The sequence below is a fragment of the Aspergillus eucalypticola genome, assembly GCF_003184535.1.
Source record: "Aspergillus eucalypticola CBS 122712 chromosome Unknown BO83scaffold_12, whole genome shotgun sequence".
NCBI classification, from domain to species: Eukaryota; Fungi; Ascomycota; class Eurotiomycetes; order Eurotiales; family Aspergillaceae; genus Aspergillus; species Aspergillus eucalypticola.
In genome coordinates this window covers 215,636-233,174 of record NW_020290286.1, presented here as the reverse complement: position 1 = coordinate 233,174, position 17,539 = coordinate 215,636, and the positions used below count along the sequence as shown (strand labels likewise).

General features: G+C 49.1%; 6 protein-coding genes across 6 annotated transcripts; 3 read left to right on the top strand and 3 right to left on the bottom strand.

The window, feature by feature from the left end:
• Positions 1–4,580: 4,580 nt before the first annotated feature.
• Positions 4,581–5,579, bottom strand: BO83DRAFT_417136 (uncharacterized protein; the record flags this gene model as incomplete). The annotated part of the gene is made up of 5 exons (XM_025534735.1): positions 4,581–4,859; positions 4,918–4,994; positions 5,100–5,147; positions 5,230–5,500; positions 5,547–5,579. 5 exons carry the CDS (start codon positions 5,577–5,579, stop codon positions 4,647–4,649), a joined length of 642 nt encoding a protein of 213 aa, XP_025388119.1. The 3' UTR covers positions 4,581–4,646.
• Positions 5,580–7,762: 2,183 nt separating this feature from the next.
• BO83DRAFT_426979 (uncharacterized protein) lies at positions 7,763–8,709 on the bottom strand (the record flags this gene model as incomplete). The annotated part of the gene is made up of 2 exons (XM_025535318.1): positions 7,763–8,293; positions 8,353–8,709. The coding sequence occupies 2 exons, from the start codon at positions 8,707–8,709 to the stop codon at positions 7,763–7,765; spliced, it is 888 nt and encodes a 295-aa protein (XP_025388118.1).
• Positions 8,710–8,938: 229 nt separating this feature from the next.
• BO83DRAFT_337758 (1-(5-phosphoribosyl)-5- ((5-phosphoribosylamino)methylideneamino)imidazole-4-carboxamide isomerase HIS6) lies at positions 8,939–10,150 on the top strand. Its single transcript, XM_025528485.1, has 3 exons — positions 8,939–9,329; positions 9,467–9,653; positions 9,765–10,150. Exons 1-3 carry the CDS (start codon positions 9,030–9,032, stop codon positions 10,046–10,048), a joined length of 771 nt encoding a protein of 256 aa, XP_025388117.1. The 5' UTR covers positions 8,939–9,029; the 3' UTR covers positions 10,049–10,150.
• Positions 10,151–10,302: 152 nt separating this feature from the next.
• Positions 10,303–11,718, top strand: BO83DRAFT_445108 (uncharacterized protein; the record flags this gene model as incomplete). The annotated part of the gene is made up of 5 exons (XM_025536532.1): positions 10,303–10,487; positions 10,549–10,695; positions 10,778–10,835; positions 10,912–11,004; positions 11,072–11,718. The coding sequence occupies 5 exons, from the start codon at positions 10,303–10,305 to the stop codon at positions 11,231–11,233; spliced, it is 645 nt and encodes a 214-aa protein (XP_025388116.1). The 3' UTR covers positions 11,234–11,718.
• Positions 11,719–12,046: 328 nt separating this feature from the next.
• On the bottom strand, positions 12,047–14,230 carry BO83DRAFT_31419 (Elongator subunit ELP3). Its single transcript, XM_025527574.1, has 2 exons — positions 13,602–14,230; positions 12,047–13,547 (listed from the first exon to the last, which is right to left on the bottom strand). Exons 1-2 carry the CDS (start codon positions 13,900–13,902, stop codon positions 12,121–12,123), a joined length of 1,728 nt encoding a protein of 575 aa, XP_025388115.1. The 5' UTR covers positions 13,903–14,230; the 3' UTR covers positions 12,047–12,120.
• BO83DRAFT_417132 (succinate--CoA ligase (GDP-forming) subunit alpha) lies at positions 14,195–16,165 on the top strand. Its single transcript, XM_025534734.1, has 7 exons — positions 14,195–14,516; positions 14,601–14,629; positions 14,708–14,834; positions 14,894–14,956; positions 15,016–15,041; positions 15,117–15,199; positions 15,281–16,165. Exons 1-7 carry the CDS (start codon positions 14,347–14,349, stop codon positions 15,779–15,781), a joined length of 999 nt encoding a protein of 332 aa, XP_025388114.1. The 5' UTR covers positions 14,195–14,346; the 3' UTR covers positions 15,782–16,165.
• Positions 16,166–17,539: the final 1,374 nt, after the last annotated feature.

Here is a 17,539-nt window from a genome sequence, read left to right as displayed (position 1 = left end):
AATTTAAACGACCAGCCAGTGTCGAGAGACGGAGACTTTGGGTCTGGGAGGAGGAATTCAGGGAGTGCCGCCGACCGAGACCCGCGGATCGAGTCGCGCCCACTTCTGGAGTCTCTCTTTCTACTACTTTCTTCTCCTCCCTCCTGGGCGGCTTGACTAAGTTACTTACTTAGTTGGTTGGGCTCCGGGATACGCGCACGGCGAGAAAGTAGGGCTTTTTTTTACCCACTGAGTAAAGAATAGGAAAATATAAGTGGAGACTGGCGCCAGGGACCGACTTCAGGGCAGGGGGGAAAGGGAAGAAATAAAAAAAAATTAAAAAAAGAAAAAGAAAAGAAAAGAAAGAATATTCAGAGTAAATAAATAAAATAACGATATTATAATAAAAGAGGAGGGAAAAAAAAAGAGGACAGAAAGTCTGAGAGAGCCTAAGGGCAAAAAGAGGAGAGAGAAGAGAGAGAGAGAGAGAGAGGGAGAGAGAGGGCCCTCCCGGTAATCAAATCATACGATACAGGAATTATACATGTATGGTAAAAAGGGCTGCTCCCTGAAGTAACCTGCCAGGACCGATTATTGTGCTATTTGCTTCTCTCAGCAGCGAAATCACACCTCCAAAAAGTGGGGTCAATGGTAAGATAATTAGGTATCCAAACGGTCAGGTACCAGGAGGATAACCAGATTATCAGACAGTGGGGCTGCCGCCGACTTCCAAAGATTCCAATCCATCCCATCCGTTAGTTATTTTTTTGTTGCCGGGCCCGCCTCCCTCTTGGGTTAGTCCACCTCCATCGTTGCTAAACTTATTCATAGAAACCTGCTGGAAGGTGGTAAGAGCATTCAGTACGGAGTAAGTTATCTTGCTAAGTAGTTCAACTTACTAGTCAGTTGATTTCCTGGTCGGTCATACCAACTTTGAAATGAGAAAAAAAGGAAAAAGGAAAAAAAGAAAACCATCAGTTGAAAGGGTCTCTAGTACTACATACTAACTCACATATACTAACATAATAATCATCATACACACCCTGTCTCTTCCTGCAGCTTGCAATCATACACCCCAAAGCTTTAAGCCAATCCCATTGATTCTGTGGGGTAGCCTACCTGCTCCGACTTGGCGACTGTTAATTTAAAGAGCGCTTCCTGAAGATATCTTACATCATGGGCCGCGCGATATTTACTGGCTTTCTGCTATGTGTGGGGAAGGTGTGGCTAACCTTACACAGAAGAACGAAATGGGCAAACAGAACATGCAAAAGTGGAGTTGGTCCCGGTAGCCTAGGCACCTCCATGATGGATCATGGGTATCCGACGGCCTGACTGTTGGGAATTCGGATTTGCAACCAAAATAGGATATCAGTACGCTTTCTCTGTGGACAAAAATTCCTTGAGTGGGATCCAAAGAGCCTTAACACAAGTAAGCTCTATCTCTTGGCATCCCGATATTACTACCAGAAGCTTTTGGAAAAGGGGAAATCAGGAGAAGGGTTCCCCTCTGTGGTGTAGTAAGAGTAAGTATTGTGTAGTAAGTAGTTGTACACCACCAGATATGCACATAGGCGCGCACGGGCGATGTACCCTCCTCTTTTTCAACTTACTTAGGCGACGATTTATTTGGGGGCCTCATTCTTCTTGGGGGCCATTTGCCAGGTCTCACTCCAGCCTATCCAAGCATTACACACATACACAGACACAACCCACCATTGACACTAGCACTGCATATCACAGCCAGCGGCTATGGTAAGTGGGAAGTCACATCGAATAAGAACGAGAAGATGCGGCTTGCTTAACCGCCCAATTCATCGCTACCAACCTTCTTCTACAGTAGTAAGTAGTCCACTACCCTTTCTTCTTTTTTCTTTTCTTTTTTTACACCCTTTGTGCCAGCAATGCTACCCGCTTGGTCAAGGCATGGAAATGAAATCACAAACCAAGGCGCCTCGCTGGGTTTGCCGCCCTGGGTGGAACCAAGAAAAGACCACAACGCCAAGCCTGCCCGATCAAACTGGCGCGGGAAACAATCTTGAAGCATTCGCCCCTTGTTTCAGAGTTCTGGTGAGCGCTTACTACTCCGCCAATGGCTGGCATGGATTATCCCTTCCAACCCACAATTTTCAGTGGCCCCAATAGAACTGAGAGAAGCAATATCCACCTTCCAGTCGTGGTACTAGTGTGCCTTCCTCTCTCTCTGTGAGATAGGTTTGTTTACCCTTGCCTATTTACTTACCTGTATGTGACTACTGTAGCTACAGTATGACTAGTAGACTAGTAGGGTAGCTAGTAATAGCCCATCCATCCGTCCATCACCTTTGTCTTGTGTTTGTTCTGGCAATATAGTAAGACAAAGGCTTCCAACCTGCTTCTTCAATGTGTGGTTGGATATCTGGCGGCTAGGCCATGCTATAGTCATCTGCAGATGATTGCCTGGTGTAGCATGGCATGGCATGGCAATGGCAGTGTTGTATTACTTACTTGACATGGGCTCATCTGATTGTCAGACTAGCCATGCACCAGTACCACCGCCCAGTTTCTGTCCAACAGGCGAATTACATGCAGGGTTATTATGCGGGTTTCCGAAGTAGTATCTAACTAGTAGAAACTCTTCAGGGCAACAGTAATTGACGGCACCAAAAATAAACCGACTGACTGATCTTACGTGATGACCAGTTTGATCGTGGCGCACAAGGATGTACAATCCTTGGTATTGTACAGTTAGTAGATAGTAGATACAGAGTAGATAGTAGCCTCTTGGGAAGTCTACCGAAGTAGTGGGACAGTATGATATGTTTTGCCCCCTTCGGCTTGCATATTGGCCCCCTTTGTTTGGGAAGATCAAGGGTACCGATGGAGGAGATCACTCGGCCAGGCAGTGCTTACACGCATGTACATACACTACACATACATTTTCCAAAAGCATGGTGGGCTTAGCTGCTCAAAGATAGGAATAGCCTACAGCCCAAAACGCCACTGCCACCAAGGGACGCATGACCGGTGAGATTTGCCGCTCAAGGCTGGTTGAGGGGGTCACTTAAGATAGTAGTAGTTGGGAAAGTAAACCCCGGTAAGTTGGTAAGTACCTACTTAGTAGGTACTTTCTGCCTTTTGATTGTCTTTGGACGTATATAACTGATCAAGATGATCAATCACAATCACCATCATAGCGGCAAGCGCTACGCCCATTGGCCCACCAACCATAGCCTCCAAATAAAGATTAATATCGGATACAAATTATCACGATCGACTAAATGACATTCACCTGACTCTTTCACAAGATACAGACAACGATCTTAAATTAAATCGCACACAGTATGAGGGGCCCGATTACCCGAGCTCATTTTTGAGACATCAAGGTTTGGTCCGTGTGCATCAATATAGTGCACTTCGATATTGGGATCGTGCTTTATGGGGTATGTTCCTAACTCTAAGAACATCAAGATCGTCCTCGTCGTCTGAATTCATAGATGCCTGATGATATTATCACTGGTATGTCAGAGATGACATAATGATCGCCCAAGTCACATACCAGGCTGAATCACTGTAGCAGGATAGGAAACAAGCGCGGGTAATGTCGCAATCCATGTTTCGTGACCCGAGCTAACCCATTTGTTTAACGCGATCACGATGACAAATCTGAAAGCAATTGTTTGCTAGGTAATTTGGGAGAGAAAAGGCGGTGATGCGAAAAATGAGGTCTAGCCGGTTTAACCCCGGAGCATGCCATCATACGGTCAGGACGTTGAGCATCAGGGGTGATCTGCGCAATCCAAAGGATGGATGCGAAAACGGCGAAGCTTAGTCGCCAAGCCTTAACAGCCCAATTCTTGTGGTATCCATGGTAGGATGTGTCTTCCGAAAGTCTGTCCGAAGTGTGCCGTAAGGCCATGATTGCCCCCTATACTGTACTTCCTCCACTTCAGCCCGCTCAAGGAGGCTAGGATGGCTAGTATAGGGTATGCTGGTTATAGAGGCATACTTAAGTGCTGGGATTGTCAGGCGGTCATTGGTCCGATCGTCAAGATCTTTATGTAAGTAGTCTACTCCACAGTTTCGGCCGAATTCTGAATGTCCGCAGAGAAAGAGAGAAAGACCTACAGAGATAGTCACCGTGCACTGTGCAGACTACAACGACTGCGTGTGCTGGGCAAAAAAAAGGGGGGGCATCATGGGTATGCCGGTCAGGAGAGGTCAGGGACCACCAAGAGATCACAAAAATAGACAGGCTGATATCTGAGCACTGTCATCGATCAGGGTCGGTGGGAAGAGACCCCTTGCTACCATGATAAATTCTCCGAAGACCCAGTCAAGAATGCCGGAGGCTGGTTGCTGCATTTGGGAGAAGTCCGAAAGACCGAGCATCCCAAGAGGGCGCCGATAGCTCGCACCCATACACATTTAGAGTTATCCAAAGCCATGTCTTTTAGTCTGGACGCCTCTTCGGAGCAGACTACGTAAGTTCACACGATATCTCGCAATAGTTCTCGGAGTAGCTGCGAAAGGAAGTGGAAGAACGGCGTAAGGATGGGGATTGGGATGGGGTTAGGATGGAGTCGGGATGGCTCGAATCCAGTAGCAACAGTCGGAAGCATAGCGAGACTAAGGTTAGCATGGCAAATAGTGCCAGTAGATAGTACTCCAGTACTCCATCGAAGATGCTAAGTGGTACTAAGGACAACTTGGAAACTCAAGCTCTCCCCTGACGGTTGAATCCTTCCAGACCCTAATAGGGTGGCAACCAGGCCGGAATAGGCAATTGTGCCTGGATTCCATGGGGTTCTCGATGGAGACCAAATGGGGCCATAAATTACGGCCGCCTCTGCCGGCTTGCTGACCACAAGGTCGTCATTGGTAAAGCCGGCATTAGCTCGCTACTTAGTGCCTTAGTAGTAAGTTAGTTCAGAAAAAGGCCATTCTACTTTGACTTACCCTTTCTGTCCTTCTGCGAAGAGGAAGGGCCGCATTTCCAGCAAGGGAAGGCTTGGCCCGCTCTCTGTGCAACGGGCCTGGGTTTGATCGTCAGGCCTGAAACCATCTAGAAAAGTCCAGCACTGTTCCAATTTCCGGCATCCGTCACTGCCAGGACCACCTGGGCAACATCTATCTCTTACTGTATGAGTCTGTGCCGCACTCGGCCTCGGCCTGTACAGCAGTGCTATCTGTCGGGGATATGAGATAGGCAGCTCAGGGCGATCAAACAGAGGCCGGACCAACGCTAGGTCCATCTTTCTACATCTCTACCTTCTGTTCTGGTGATAGCTTGTGTCTCGTATCTAGCCATGAAGCTAAGCTGGAGTAGTGTCCAAGATGAAACTCCCGGCCTGACTCGAGAACGTGCGGGGGAGCTTAGAGTCGCGTCCATCCGGATTCTGTTTACAACTGTCAGCTCCTTAGTGGAATGTGTAGCGAGTGCGCCGTCCCTATGCTGATCTTCCCAGCCTGATACATCTATCTCATCCGGATTGCCGATACGGTCGATGGTCAGTAGGCCAGCTTGGTCGGCCTCTTTCACCTAGGATTTCGCACACACAATAGTCGCTTGTTGACAACAGTCGTACTATCCCACAAACTGATATAAATCCGTAAACCATGCCAATAAACCTCGGAGACCCAAGAGAAGCACACTGGCTCCCTGAAGAATCTGTCTCCGCCAGTCAGCAAATGGAATGGCCGGATATATCGGAATGGAGATGATCAGCGGCCTTGTTCTCTCGCCGTTTAAACCTCGGATCTTGGTATTACCCTCTGTTCTATATGGCGACCAACGGAGAAAGCTGGAATTCCGTGTGCGCAAACCCACCTCTTGCCTCTAAGTTTCTGCCCAGGCCATAGATCGATCAGCTAGCTTGCCCTTGTCTCTCGATCCTCCACATTGTTGACTTCTCGATATTACGGACAACAGATGAATGACATTTTCCATCATACCTGTCTAATAAGGTGAAAAGATACTCATGGGCCTAATCACACCAGCTATCTAGTGCATTGTCAATATGCCAAGCAGGTAAGTGAGCACTAAGAGTGGGGATTACGCATTTTTTTCCACGTTCCTGCATGAAGGATCATATAGCGGCATTTTCTGTCACTGAGCATGGATACTCCAACTCCGCATCATGCTATCAACAACAACACGCTATACGCACCAATCCGGCTTCATGCGCGATTCGGTAGACTTCCGCTTAAGGGGTGATAAATGCCAAGTGTAGTCGGCAATGATCCAGATCCAGCTTGCACGATATCGTCTAGACTTCTCCAGAAGGCACCAACCACCCTGTCTCTACGGGTCACGACTCAGACTTCTGACTCGTACTAAGCGACATTTCCAAGCGATTCCGGTGCAAGTGTCAAAGTACACTGCTCGGAAAGGTTACGTGCAGAATCTGAAACGACGAAGATGTCTCCCTGTCCCGCCTCATGGCTTGTGGTTCGTGCAAAGGCACGAGCATGCAGAATTTAGTGGGAGATGACTAACAAAACCGGATGGATGCATGACAATAATGGGAACTATTATTGACGCCTTAGCAATTCGCATCCAATTTTTCTTTCCTCCTTTTGCGGCTTCTCCATTCCCCTTCACGGCAGCGGTACCTGAACTAGAGAATTGGAACCACGGAACCGCTATTGCACTAACCTAATAATATCGGATTATTCATGCAGGTACCCCGGTACACCGGAACTAGATAAGCAGACAGAGGAACTGCCTGAGGGTGGGACGTTTATCCGCTAGTAGCAGATCGGTGTGCCTGTAGCCGCAGAACTGGCAAACTCAATCATATCAGACTGGCAAACTCTTAGTCCTTATTAGGCTGGCTTAAACCGAGACCGAGCTAGAGATGAAAAAATAGGAGTATGACTGATCAGATGAGAAGCTAGGTTTCTCAACTCAACATTTGGTGAGCGCTACTACTGGAGAGAACTGACGTGTACCTTGATAGTAGTTCTCCAAGGAATCGAGCTAAAAGGTACTAAAAGTCTTGTTTACAGTCGGTTCATGCGTGCCCTTTCACCGGGTGTCTCTATACGAGATGGGGATGTTCTATTTTTGCTCGACAAGAGACTAGACGCTTTCTAAGATCTATCTATCTAGGATGACTCGTGCTTCAGCTGTTTATAGACAGCACCTAGCGACTATAACTGGCCAACCTCTGGGGTATTCTCATGTCCGTCGACCTTCTCAAACGTCCTAAGGCCATAGGCTGTCTCGAAATTGAGGGTCTCGTCCTCAAACCTTAGCTCGACTCGGGGATATCACCGTATTCGGAACAGCGTGCTCGGTCTCGCACATAGTTTGGTGTTATTGGAACGTGCTTCGCACACTGTCTTAAGGCGTTTCGGGGATTAAGGTTTGAGCGGGCAAATCAGAAGTTTCAGCATTGAATCAAGGCTGCAGCCCGCATGGACGCCGGGGCCATCTCGACGTCCTCATTACGAGCGGGCGCATCGTTCTGCTCTCCCCTTTGTTGCGGCACATCGAGGACTCGATCCCGACCGATCACAGCAGTCTGGACACGGTAGACCTTCACAAAGGGGTCGGGGCGTGTTGGTGAAACAGCCGAAAAACAAGAGGAAGGCGAAGGATTGACAGAAAGTTCCTCATGTAAAGAAACAAGACTACAACCCCTCTTCCGGTAAGCATTACTGGGGCTAGGATACGCTCGGCAGCCAATCCATGTCGAATCAGGGCGGCGTGCTCTGGGCGCGCACGGAACGTAAAGGGATCTGACTGGGAGTGGTGTCAGGCGTGGCTAGTACTGCCACTTATGACTCTCAGGCAGGCCTAGCGACGTCCTCTGCCCCTGCCCTTGCCCTTTGTCGTGCGGCGCGGGCCTTGAATGGCGGCCACGTCACGCTTGCTCAGGTTCAAAGCACCACCCGCAAATTTTCCGATAGAAGCACCTCCGACACCGCGCTCCCGACGCTTGGTGCTGGCTGGATTTGATTTCGGTGCGGGCTTCTCGAGGATGATACCGTTCTCCTTGGCTTCGCGTCGGCGCCTATCTTCCTTCATTTCCGCCTTCTCCTTGATGCCTCTTCTGTGCGCTGTGGGCATTTTCTGCTTATACAAAGATGCCTTTGCCCCCAGTTCCTGCATTCTCAGATCGAGAGCCTTGATTCGGTTTTTACCGGTTGGCGCAAGCTCATTCGCCGACTCGAGCAGATGGGATTCTTTGAGGAGCCGTTGCAAGGCGAGATCATTCTTCAGATTATCCGCATCCATGGCGTCCTCCTCGTCATCATCGCTCTTTTCCTTCTTGGCCTTCTTTTTCGCCGGCTTCGGTTCTTCGGAATACGAGGGTGGTTTCGAGGTCTAGTAGAGGCGAATTAGCAAAGAAACCATAACAGCACACGCACAATTCGTAGACATACCATAAACGCCTTGCGTGCCTTCTTATCCAACAAATCCTGACTTTTGATATCGCGATGCTCAACCACCTCAACCGGAGCCTCGTCTTCCTCTCCGGAAAGACCATCCCAATCAGAGCCCGATTTAGATCCCTCCTCAAAATCCTCATCCTCACTATCTTCTTCATCCGACTCATCACCACGGGTCACCTGGCCCCCAGGCACCTCCAACGGCTGAAACTGCGCCTCAAAGAATTTGCGAAAAACATCCGTAGCAGACGCATCAGTCGTCTCCGTCTGTGGCGTCGTCTTCTCCTCCTCTTCATCCACCTTCGTAGTCCTAGAGACAACAGCAGCCTCTCTCTTGCGCTTTCCGACCATTTCCAATTCCTTGTGCTGCTGCTATAAACCAAACAATAAAATGCTGAACGACCAAACCACTCGTCCCGGCGGAAAAAAATAATGCGCGCGATAAAGTGACGACTTTGCCGTAAAACAACCGGCTTATGTAACCCACTTATTCTCCATACTGTATAGTTGCTATCACGTGTAGATAAGATAACCCGCGCAACCCCTCGTCGGATTTCCACAAAACCGTGGGGGGGGAATAGATAGAGTCATTTATTCATTCACGACAGTACTGATCAGACACACGAATTGAGTGACTTGTGGTGGACATTTCAGAGGATACCTCCATCAAAATGACCAAATTCCGTCCCTGCATTGATTTACACTCCGGCCAGGTGAAGCAGATAGTGGGCGGAACGTTGAGCAGTGTTGCGGCGGATTTGAAGACGAATTATGTGTCGAAGTTGCCGGCCAGTCACTATGCGGAATTGTATAGAAAGAATGACTTGAGAGGTGGACATGTTGTTATGCTCGGTCCGGGCAATGATGAGGCTGCTAAGGAGGCGTTGAGGACTTGGCCTGCTGGGTTGCAGGTTGCGGGGGGCATTACGGATCAGAATGCGAAGTATTGGATTGAGATGGGGGCTGAGAAGGTTGGTTTTCTTTGTTTCTACTTTCTTCTTTTTTGGTGGGGGGGGTTTGTTGGTGTGGATGGATGATGGATAGATTGGGGGTTGGAGGTTGAGGGTTGTGTTGTTATGCAGTGTAATGGCTAATGTTGCAATTGCAGGTTATCATCACATCGTTCCTCTTCCCGGAGGGCAAGTTCTCTCTTGAACGGCTGCAGTCTGTCCTTGCTGCGCTGGATGGTGATAGGTCTAAGCTGGTCTTGGACCTGAGCTGCAGGAAGAAGGGCAACACGTGGTTTGTGGCTATGAATCGCTGGCAGACGATTACTGAGATGGAGATTACGCAAGGTAAGCATGAAGTCTTAGCTTTGGATTGATGGCTATGTTGTTATGGTTTTGCTTGCTTTGTTCTCTCGCTGTGATTTCCAGTTGTTGCACGGATACAACTAACCGAAGCAGAATCAATTGCGCTCTTGGAGCCCTACTGTTCCGAATTCCTCATTCACGCTGCAGATGTTGAGGGTCTGCAACAGGGTGTTGATGAGGAGCTCGTGTCTAAGCTGTCCCAGTGGTGCACGATCCCTGTCACATATGCCGGAGGTGCTCGGAATCTCCAGGATCTGGAGAAGGTTCACGTCAGCAGTCAAGGGAAGGTGGATTTGACGATTGGAAGTGCGTTGGATATCTTTGGTGGATCTGGGGTAACGTTTGATGAGTGTATAGAATGGAACAAGACGCATTAGGGCGTGGTTGTTGGATTGAAGCGATAGTTGTGGATGAAAATAGACATGAGACATGGCAGATGATGTATATATATTTCAAATACTAAAAGCACTGAGGCCATGAATGGAACCAGTACTACTACACTACTTTTAACACACCTCGCATATTCAAAGAGCGACATCTCACAAGACCTAAAATACTCATTTACTCTATACTATCAGTCGAAAGACTTAATCCCCTGACGGGACAAAGTATAACCATCCAGTGCAACACCATGACGCGGACAACAAGTCTCGACACACAACCGCCCGCCCCAAAACAGCTTAGCGCCAACACACCGGAGGTCTCCACCGGCACCTGCGATCCTCGACATCATCCAACGACATCAACGGCTTCATTCCCCCCCCTCTCAAAGGCAGCCTGGACAGGCAATCTGAAAGTTCCATCACTCTTTTATCCGTGTCAGCGATCAATACATCCCATCGCTAGTTCGCAAATCTCATCGCATCTCATCGAATAGCGGGTATCACCATCAACCACCCGAGCCGCGCCAGCCAGCCACTCCCAACTCTCCCTCCCTCCTCCTCTCGACCCCCGAAAGGTGCCCCAATCATACCAGATCATACAAGATGAAGCCCGTCGTCTCAGCCCTAAACGCATGGTCCTGGTACGTCTACAATACACCCACCCAGCGCGACTCCAGAACCAGAACCAGAACCAGCTAGCTAATACAAGGGACATTGAAATAGCGTGGTCATCTCCGTCTTCGCCATCGTTATCCTCTCCGTTTTGGGTTCGCTATACAAGGTGCGTTTTATACCACATCAATATTCTATTCTCGTCCAAAAGAAAGGAGTATTCTGACAAAAGAGTCATGGAATAGAGCGAACACCCCGGTTTCACTGGCTCCGAAGGTGAACCTGAAGATGGCGCCGCGGTCGCAGCTTCGATTTTCACCGCTGTGTTGGTTTATATTGTACGTGTTTATCCCTGAATCCTGATGTATAATGGATTGGAGTGGTGGAGATGAACGAGGGAAAAAGAGAGAGAGAGAGAGAAAGAATGGATATGCTGACCGATCGATGGCTGGTGTAGGCTTTCTTCGTGTTCTGCGCTTTCCAGGCTTACTTGCACATGAGGGCCCGGAGGGGCGGGGCTATATCGTTGAGTTAAAGGGTTATCCTACATTGCTTTGCGATTTTTGAGATTTGATTGGGTGAGGTGGATTACTGGCTTTATCTTGCTGGAGTAGGAAGAAGCATATCGATGCAGATGCGGATAGATCATCGAGAGATGTACAACTTATCCCACCGGCGGGCATACTTCCCCTGGATGTAAGAGAAAGAGAAAGGAAAGGAAAGGAAAACAATGACGATATTGTCTGCGTGTGCTGTGCTACGTATGACAATCTGATCGTGGGAGGCTCACTCCATCCTCGCTTGCTTAATATAAAGCCGGAATGGCATTGGATTGATTATTGATAGCTTCTTCAGTTGCGATGTGATGTGATGGATGTTTGGATTGATTGATTTTTTTTTGCGCCGTTCTCTTTTCTGGTGTATTTTGCGGGTTGTATATGTATATAGTCTTTGTTCGAATAGAACTTGTGTGTCCGCAGTTATGTTCAATCCATCATCATCATCATCATCATCATCATCATCATCATCATCATCATCATCATCATCATCCATCATAATATTTCACTGTTCGGTTCATTAATAGATGCCGTAGTAGCAGCGAGTGGAGTACTATCTGTAACAGAAATTAACAGAAAGGCGAAGTAACTTTCAATACACATATGACATGTATTCATTCATCCTCATAAAGATAGTAGTAATAGTGGTAGGCAAGCAAATCGGCTCAAGCGCCATATGTACAATGCAAGTTTCTCTAATCCCGCCCATTTTTGGTATATGCCGATTTCGCTACTGCTCCCCTGAATAACAGTGTAAATGGAGAACCAACCCCGAGCAACGCCACATGCAGATGACCTAAGAAGAAGGACTTTTGTGTTTCAAGTATCGTTTGTGGGTGTTGTTGCAATACCGCACATCATTCATATTCATAAACGGTCTGTTTTCTCTGATAGTGCTTAAAACTCCTCGTCTTCAATCGGGTCGAGCATCTTGGACATGTACGGTCCATCGAGAGTGTATCCCAGACGAGCGTAGTAGCTGCGCACACCGACACCAGAGATAACACTGATCTTTGTGCTGCCGTGCTCCTCGCGAGCGATGCGCTCTGCTTCTTCCATGAGCAGGGTTCCGAATCCGCGGTGTTGGAACTTGCGCGGGTCACGTCCGTGGAGAGGGACGGCAGATCCGTACACGTGCAGCTCACGCACGATACTGGTCTGCTGACCGGTGAACTCGGGCCGGAAGGTGTGGGTTGGGCTGCACTTGCGCAGGCGCAGCAGACCGATCAGGATATCCTGCTTGGGGTCCTCGTAGGCAAGGAATGTCTCCCAGCCTCCGTTGGCCGTGTAGTCACGGCGGATCAGCTCGACTTGGGATGGGCGGATCTTGTTCTTGACTTCATTGATACCGACTTCACGGGTACGTACGTCGCGGCAGGTGGTGCCAAAGTCCTTCATGCGTGCCAAGGCCAGTTCGCGCAGGTTGCCGTTCTCGACTCCCGAGGTCACCAGGGGCATGGGGATATCACGCTGGACACGGTAGATACGCGTCCATGGGGGCACCAGAGCCAGGATGCGGGCAACCAGGTCGATAAGGGCGTTTGGTGTGTAGTTCTTGTAACGACCAGTCCTCCATAGCTCATAGAGACCAGTTCCACGAATGACCAGCGTGGGGTAGATCTTCAGACCATCCGTTCGGAAAGCCGGGTTTTCGAAGTACTCCTGGAACTGGAACAAATCACGCTCCATGCCCACGTTGGGCAGATCCGGCATCATATGACTGACGACCTTAAAGCCGGCATCCTTGGCAAGCTTGAATGTTTCTGCGACGGCCGCAACAGTGTGACCTCTGTTTGTGTCTCTGGCAACATCCTCATACAGACTCTGGACACCAATCTCCAATCTGGTACATCCGTAGCGGAGCATACTGCTCAAATGTTGGTCGAGACAGTAATCCGGTCTTGTCTCGATCGTGATACCCACGCACTTCACGTTACTCATCTCACCAGCCTGTACTGCTTCGTCGACATTGTCCGTCTGGTATCCACTGAGCGCGTTGTGCAACTGAGCCACGAACGACTCACGGTAGTCCTCCGGAAGAGACATGAATGTTCCACCCATGATGATGTACTCCACCTTGTCCACGCTGTGACCCAGAGACTTGATCTGGTCCACACGTCCTCGGGCCTGCTCAAACGGATCGTAACGGGCACGGATCGCGCGCATCGACGTCGGCTCATATCCGGTATATGACTGTGTAGAATACTCAAAGTCGGAATCAGGGCCACCAGGGCAGTAGACGCAAATATTTCCGGTGTAGGCGATATGGGGACAACGATGGGGTTTGCTCATGACCGCGACAACCGCGATACCGGACGACGTTCCTAGCAGGGGCTGTTAGAATTGCTAAGCGCAGGGGAGACAAGGCGCAGACATACTGATGGGCTTCGCAATCAACTTGGGAAGGATATATTTCTTGTAGTGCTCAGGGACAGCCGCGATAATGGCTGTCAATGGGGGTTGTGTAGCCAGGGCATGCTTTTTGGCGACTTGACCCCGCAGTTTGTTGAGGTTGATATCTCTCTTGGGTTTCTTGGGATCGCGTTGCGCTTCATATTCTTGGATGAGGGCATTCGCAATATCGGAGCAAGCTCTCATAAAACGTTCATTCTCCGGGGGAAGTTTGGCATTTTTCTTCGACTTGGGAAGTGGCGGCATAGTCATTGTAGCGGTCGCCATCTTGAAGGAGGTGAAATGCACACCACGCGAACTGCGCGACGGGGCGAAAAAAGAAAGACAAGTAGAAAATCAATCAACCGGCCAAATCAGTCATAAAGATACAAAATCTAGATCTGGATCTTGGATAGCCACTACCGAAAAAAGAAGCGTAGAGCTAAGATAATGTGGGGGAGATGATGCGGCGGAACAGCACAACGGCAACAGGAAAAAAAGAGCAGCGAGGCCGAGGGAGGCAACCGACCGCCCGTGACAACTCGGATCCGCTTAAAGCTTTGTCCCGAAATTCCCCAAAGCGAATCTGTCCGGCGCGTTTGAAACGGCTACTCTTCTCTCTTCTCTATCTCAACCACAAACTCTCTCTTGCACCTTTGTAGTGCTTCACTTTCACACCTCTCCCCTCTTTCCGATATCCCCTTACCGGGTTTCTTCCCCTCCCCATCAACCATGCAGGCCGTCCGCCGTAACACCGTCGCTGCCCTTCGCAATGCTGCTGCCACGCAGCGCCGGGCATACTCTGCCTCGGCCAGCCCGGCTTATGCTGAGACTGTGAACAACCTTCGCATTAACGGAGAGACCAAGGTCATCTTCCAGGGTTTCACTGGAAAGCAGGGAACGTACGTCTTTTTTGCCCGATCCGCTGGGAACGCTGTTTTATCATGCATGACATGCTGACGTTGCTATTTTTCGTCTTTCCGCAGTTTCCACGCTGAGCAAGCTATCGCCTATGGTATTATCTCCTCCTACGTCTGCACCAATTAGATAGGTGTCTCCGGCGGTTTCACATGGGAAACTCACAACTTGCTAGGCACCAAGGTCGTTGGTGGAACCAACCCGAAGAAGGCCGGCTCGATGCACCTTGACCGTCCCGTCTTCGCCAACGTGAGCGAGGCCGTCAAGGAGACTGGAGCTACCGCTACTGCGCTCTTCGTCCCGTATGCTTCCGGCGTCCTAATCGAGAATGGAAGGAACATTTGCTAATGATTGAGTCTAGCCCCCCCTTGGCCGCTAAGGGTATTGAGGAGGCCATCGAGGCCGAAATTCCTCTGGCTGTCTGGTAGGCAAACTCTCTCGATGACGATAGAAGAGCCTAGCATGTGCTAACAACCGGGATAGTATCACCGAGGGTATCCCTCAGCACGGTATGTTTTCCTAGCCATGGCGTAGCGCCGACGATCTCTGCATGTTGGGTGTAGGACTGACCACCAATCAACCAGACATGGTTCGTATCACCGATATCCTGAAGACGCAGAACAAGACCCGTCTGGTGGGTCCTAACTGCCCTGGTATCATCGCTCCTGTAAGTTGCACCTAAAAACCACTAGGCGATCCTTCTGGACAGGGGTCAAGATGCTAATGATGAAATTTTTCGGATGTATAGGGCCAGTGCAAGATTGGTATCATGCCTGGATTCATTCACAAGCGTGGCCGTGTCGGTATCGTCTCCCGGTCCGGTACCCTGACCTACGAGGCCGTCAACCAGACCACCCAGGCTGGTCTTGGTCAGTCCCTGGTCGTCGGTATCGGTGGTGACCCCTTCTCCGGCACCAACTTCATCGACTGCCTGAAGATCTTCCTCGAGGACCCGGAGACCGACGGTATCATCATGATTGGTGAGATCGGTGGTAGCGCCGAGGAGGATGCTGCCGAGTTCCTCAAGGCCAACAACAAGTACAACAAGCCCGCCGTTGGATTCATCGCCGGCATTAGCGCTCCCCCGGGCCGTCGTATGGGTCACGCCGGAGCCATCGTCAGCGGCGGCAAGGGTGGCGCTGACTCTAAGATCTCCGCTCTTGAGGCGGCTGGTGTTGTTGTCGAGCGCAGCCCCGCTTCCCTGGGCAAGGCGCTGCTGAACGAATTCGTCAAGAGGGATCTGGTCTAGACGAATTGATAACAGTCTGCACGCAGGCGGAGACATTTCCCTGAACCCTGCCGGTTCCTGGGCGGAACACACCACTCTTATTCGCCCAGTATGGGCGGGGGTTTTGACTTCATCCCCTCCCCTCCATCTCTCTATCATTAGACGACTCCCTTTCGATGTCCGAGCCATGGCGGCCACACTGTACTTTTTGTCTCTTATATCTGGTCTCATTTTCTCTTTTTTCTCGTCGATATATCTCCTATGTTTAGAGATGCAAGGAAGTAATTAGGTTCACTTGTAAATTTGGTCTGAATTTCTTTCTTGCTTTGAAACTGATGTTGTTGTCGGAGTCATGATCTACACCGTAGTTATTGCAAACCCACGGACTCCGTGTAGCAGAATCCTACAAAGTCGATTAATCTAGATGGAGTCTGGTACTACCCAGCACGGCAGGGTCCAAACTCAATAAACTGGAGTGAGTGAGTGCCAACGTGCAGGCCCGCTTAGAAGCCTAGTGACTGAAGGATGGTTGCCTGAAGACTGACCAGACTAAGCTAAACTAAACTAAACTAGCTTAGATTAGATGACTGAGGACACCCGGGAAACCTTCTCAAATTCTCACCAAGCACATACTTGCAAGTTGCAACAAACTAAACCGAATGGAATCGGCATATCGGACATACCCGGAATCCTCCCAGCCAGTATGGCCGAGCAGAAAGGATAGTCCACGGGCATGTTTCGGGAATGTTGGGGCTTGGCACCGGGCCGGGAGAAAGACCAACTTGAACTTGATGAATATCCGATAGGATCAGATCATTTGCCGCTTCAAGCAGCCGTGACAGACAATCACTTCCATCATCATCATCTTGAATCATTATTCGGCTACCACAATATTAATAATAATAATAAAACAATAATAATATGCTTTGGCTAGAAAGCAAGCAAGCAAGTACTATGTAGGCTGTGTACATCACCTACTATGTTTGGCTTTGTGAAATCTAGTGTCTGACCCTGTAAGGGCCAATCAATCACATTTCTTCGTTGTTATCGTTCAAAGTTATTGGGGATTATGCAATCGTGCATGGATGTGATCCTGGTCTAGACTATTACTATTTACTACGTTGCTACTACTGTGTACATACGTACTTTGGTTAGCTAGTTAGTTAGTTAGCTAGTTAGCCGCGACTTAGGGTCATTCATATCCCGGTATACTATACTATCCTAAACTATACTATACTATTGTCACTCAACTAATTAATATCCGTAGTCTTAGCTACCATCTTAGTTGCTTTAGTTTTTTTCGGCCCAATCCAACGAAGTGTGTGGCTTAGGAAGCTGAAACATCCCGTGTGTCCCTAACTGCTCTGTCTGCATGCCGGTCTGTCCGTCGGCTTCCCGAAGTTGCATTTCATTCTGTTGTGGATGGCTTTCGGGTTGTGGGGGTAACCCTGGTTTTAGGAATCGAGGTGGCTGAATTCATTTACTTGGTGGTGTCTAGTGGTGAGTACTATGAAGAGAGGGTGTGCTTAACTTTCAATGATATACTTATACTAGTTAATGCTGAAGAAGAAATATCTCCATCCTATTGAAGGTTAATAAGACAGAAGTGATATAGATTGATAAGTTTGATGATATGGTATAAATAGATAATACTTTTTGTGTAACGCTCCTCCCTCCATCCCTTCCACGTTCAGTTTTATAGTTGAAAAGAAAATAAAATAGAGAGAAAGAAAGAAAGCAGGTTTACCGACTACCTTCCCCCCCCCCTCTCCTCATCCC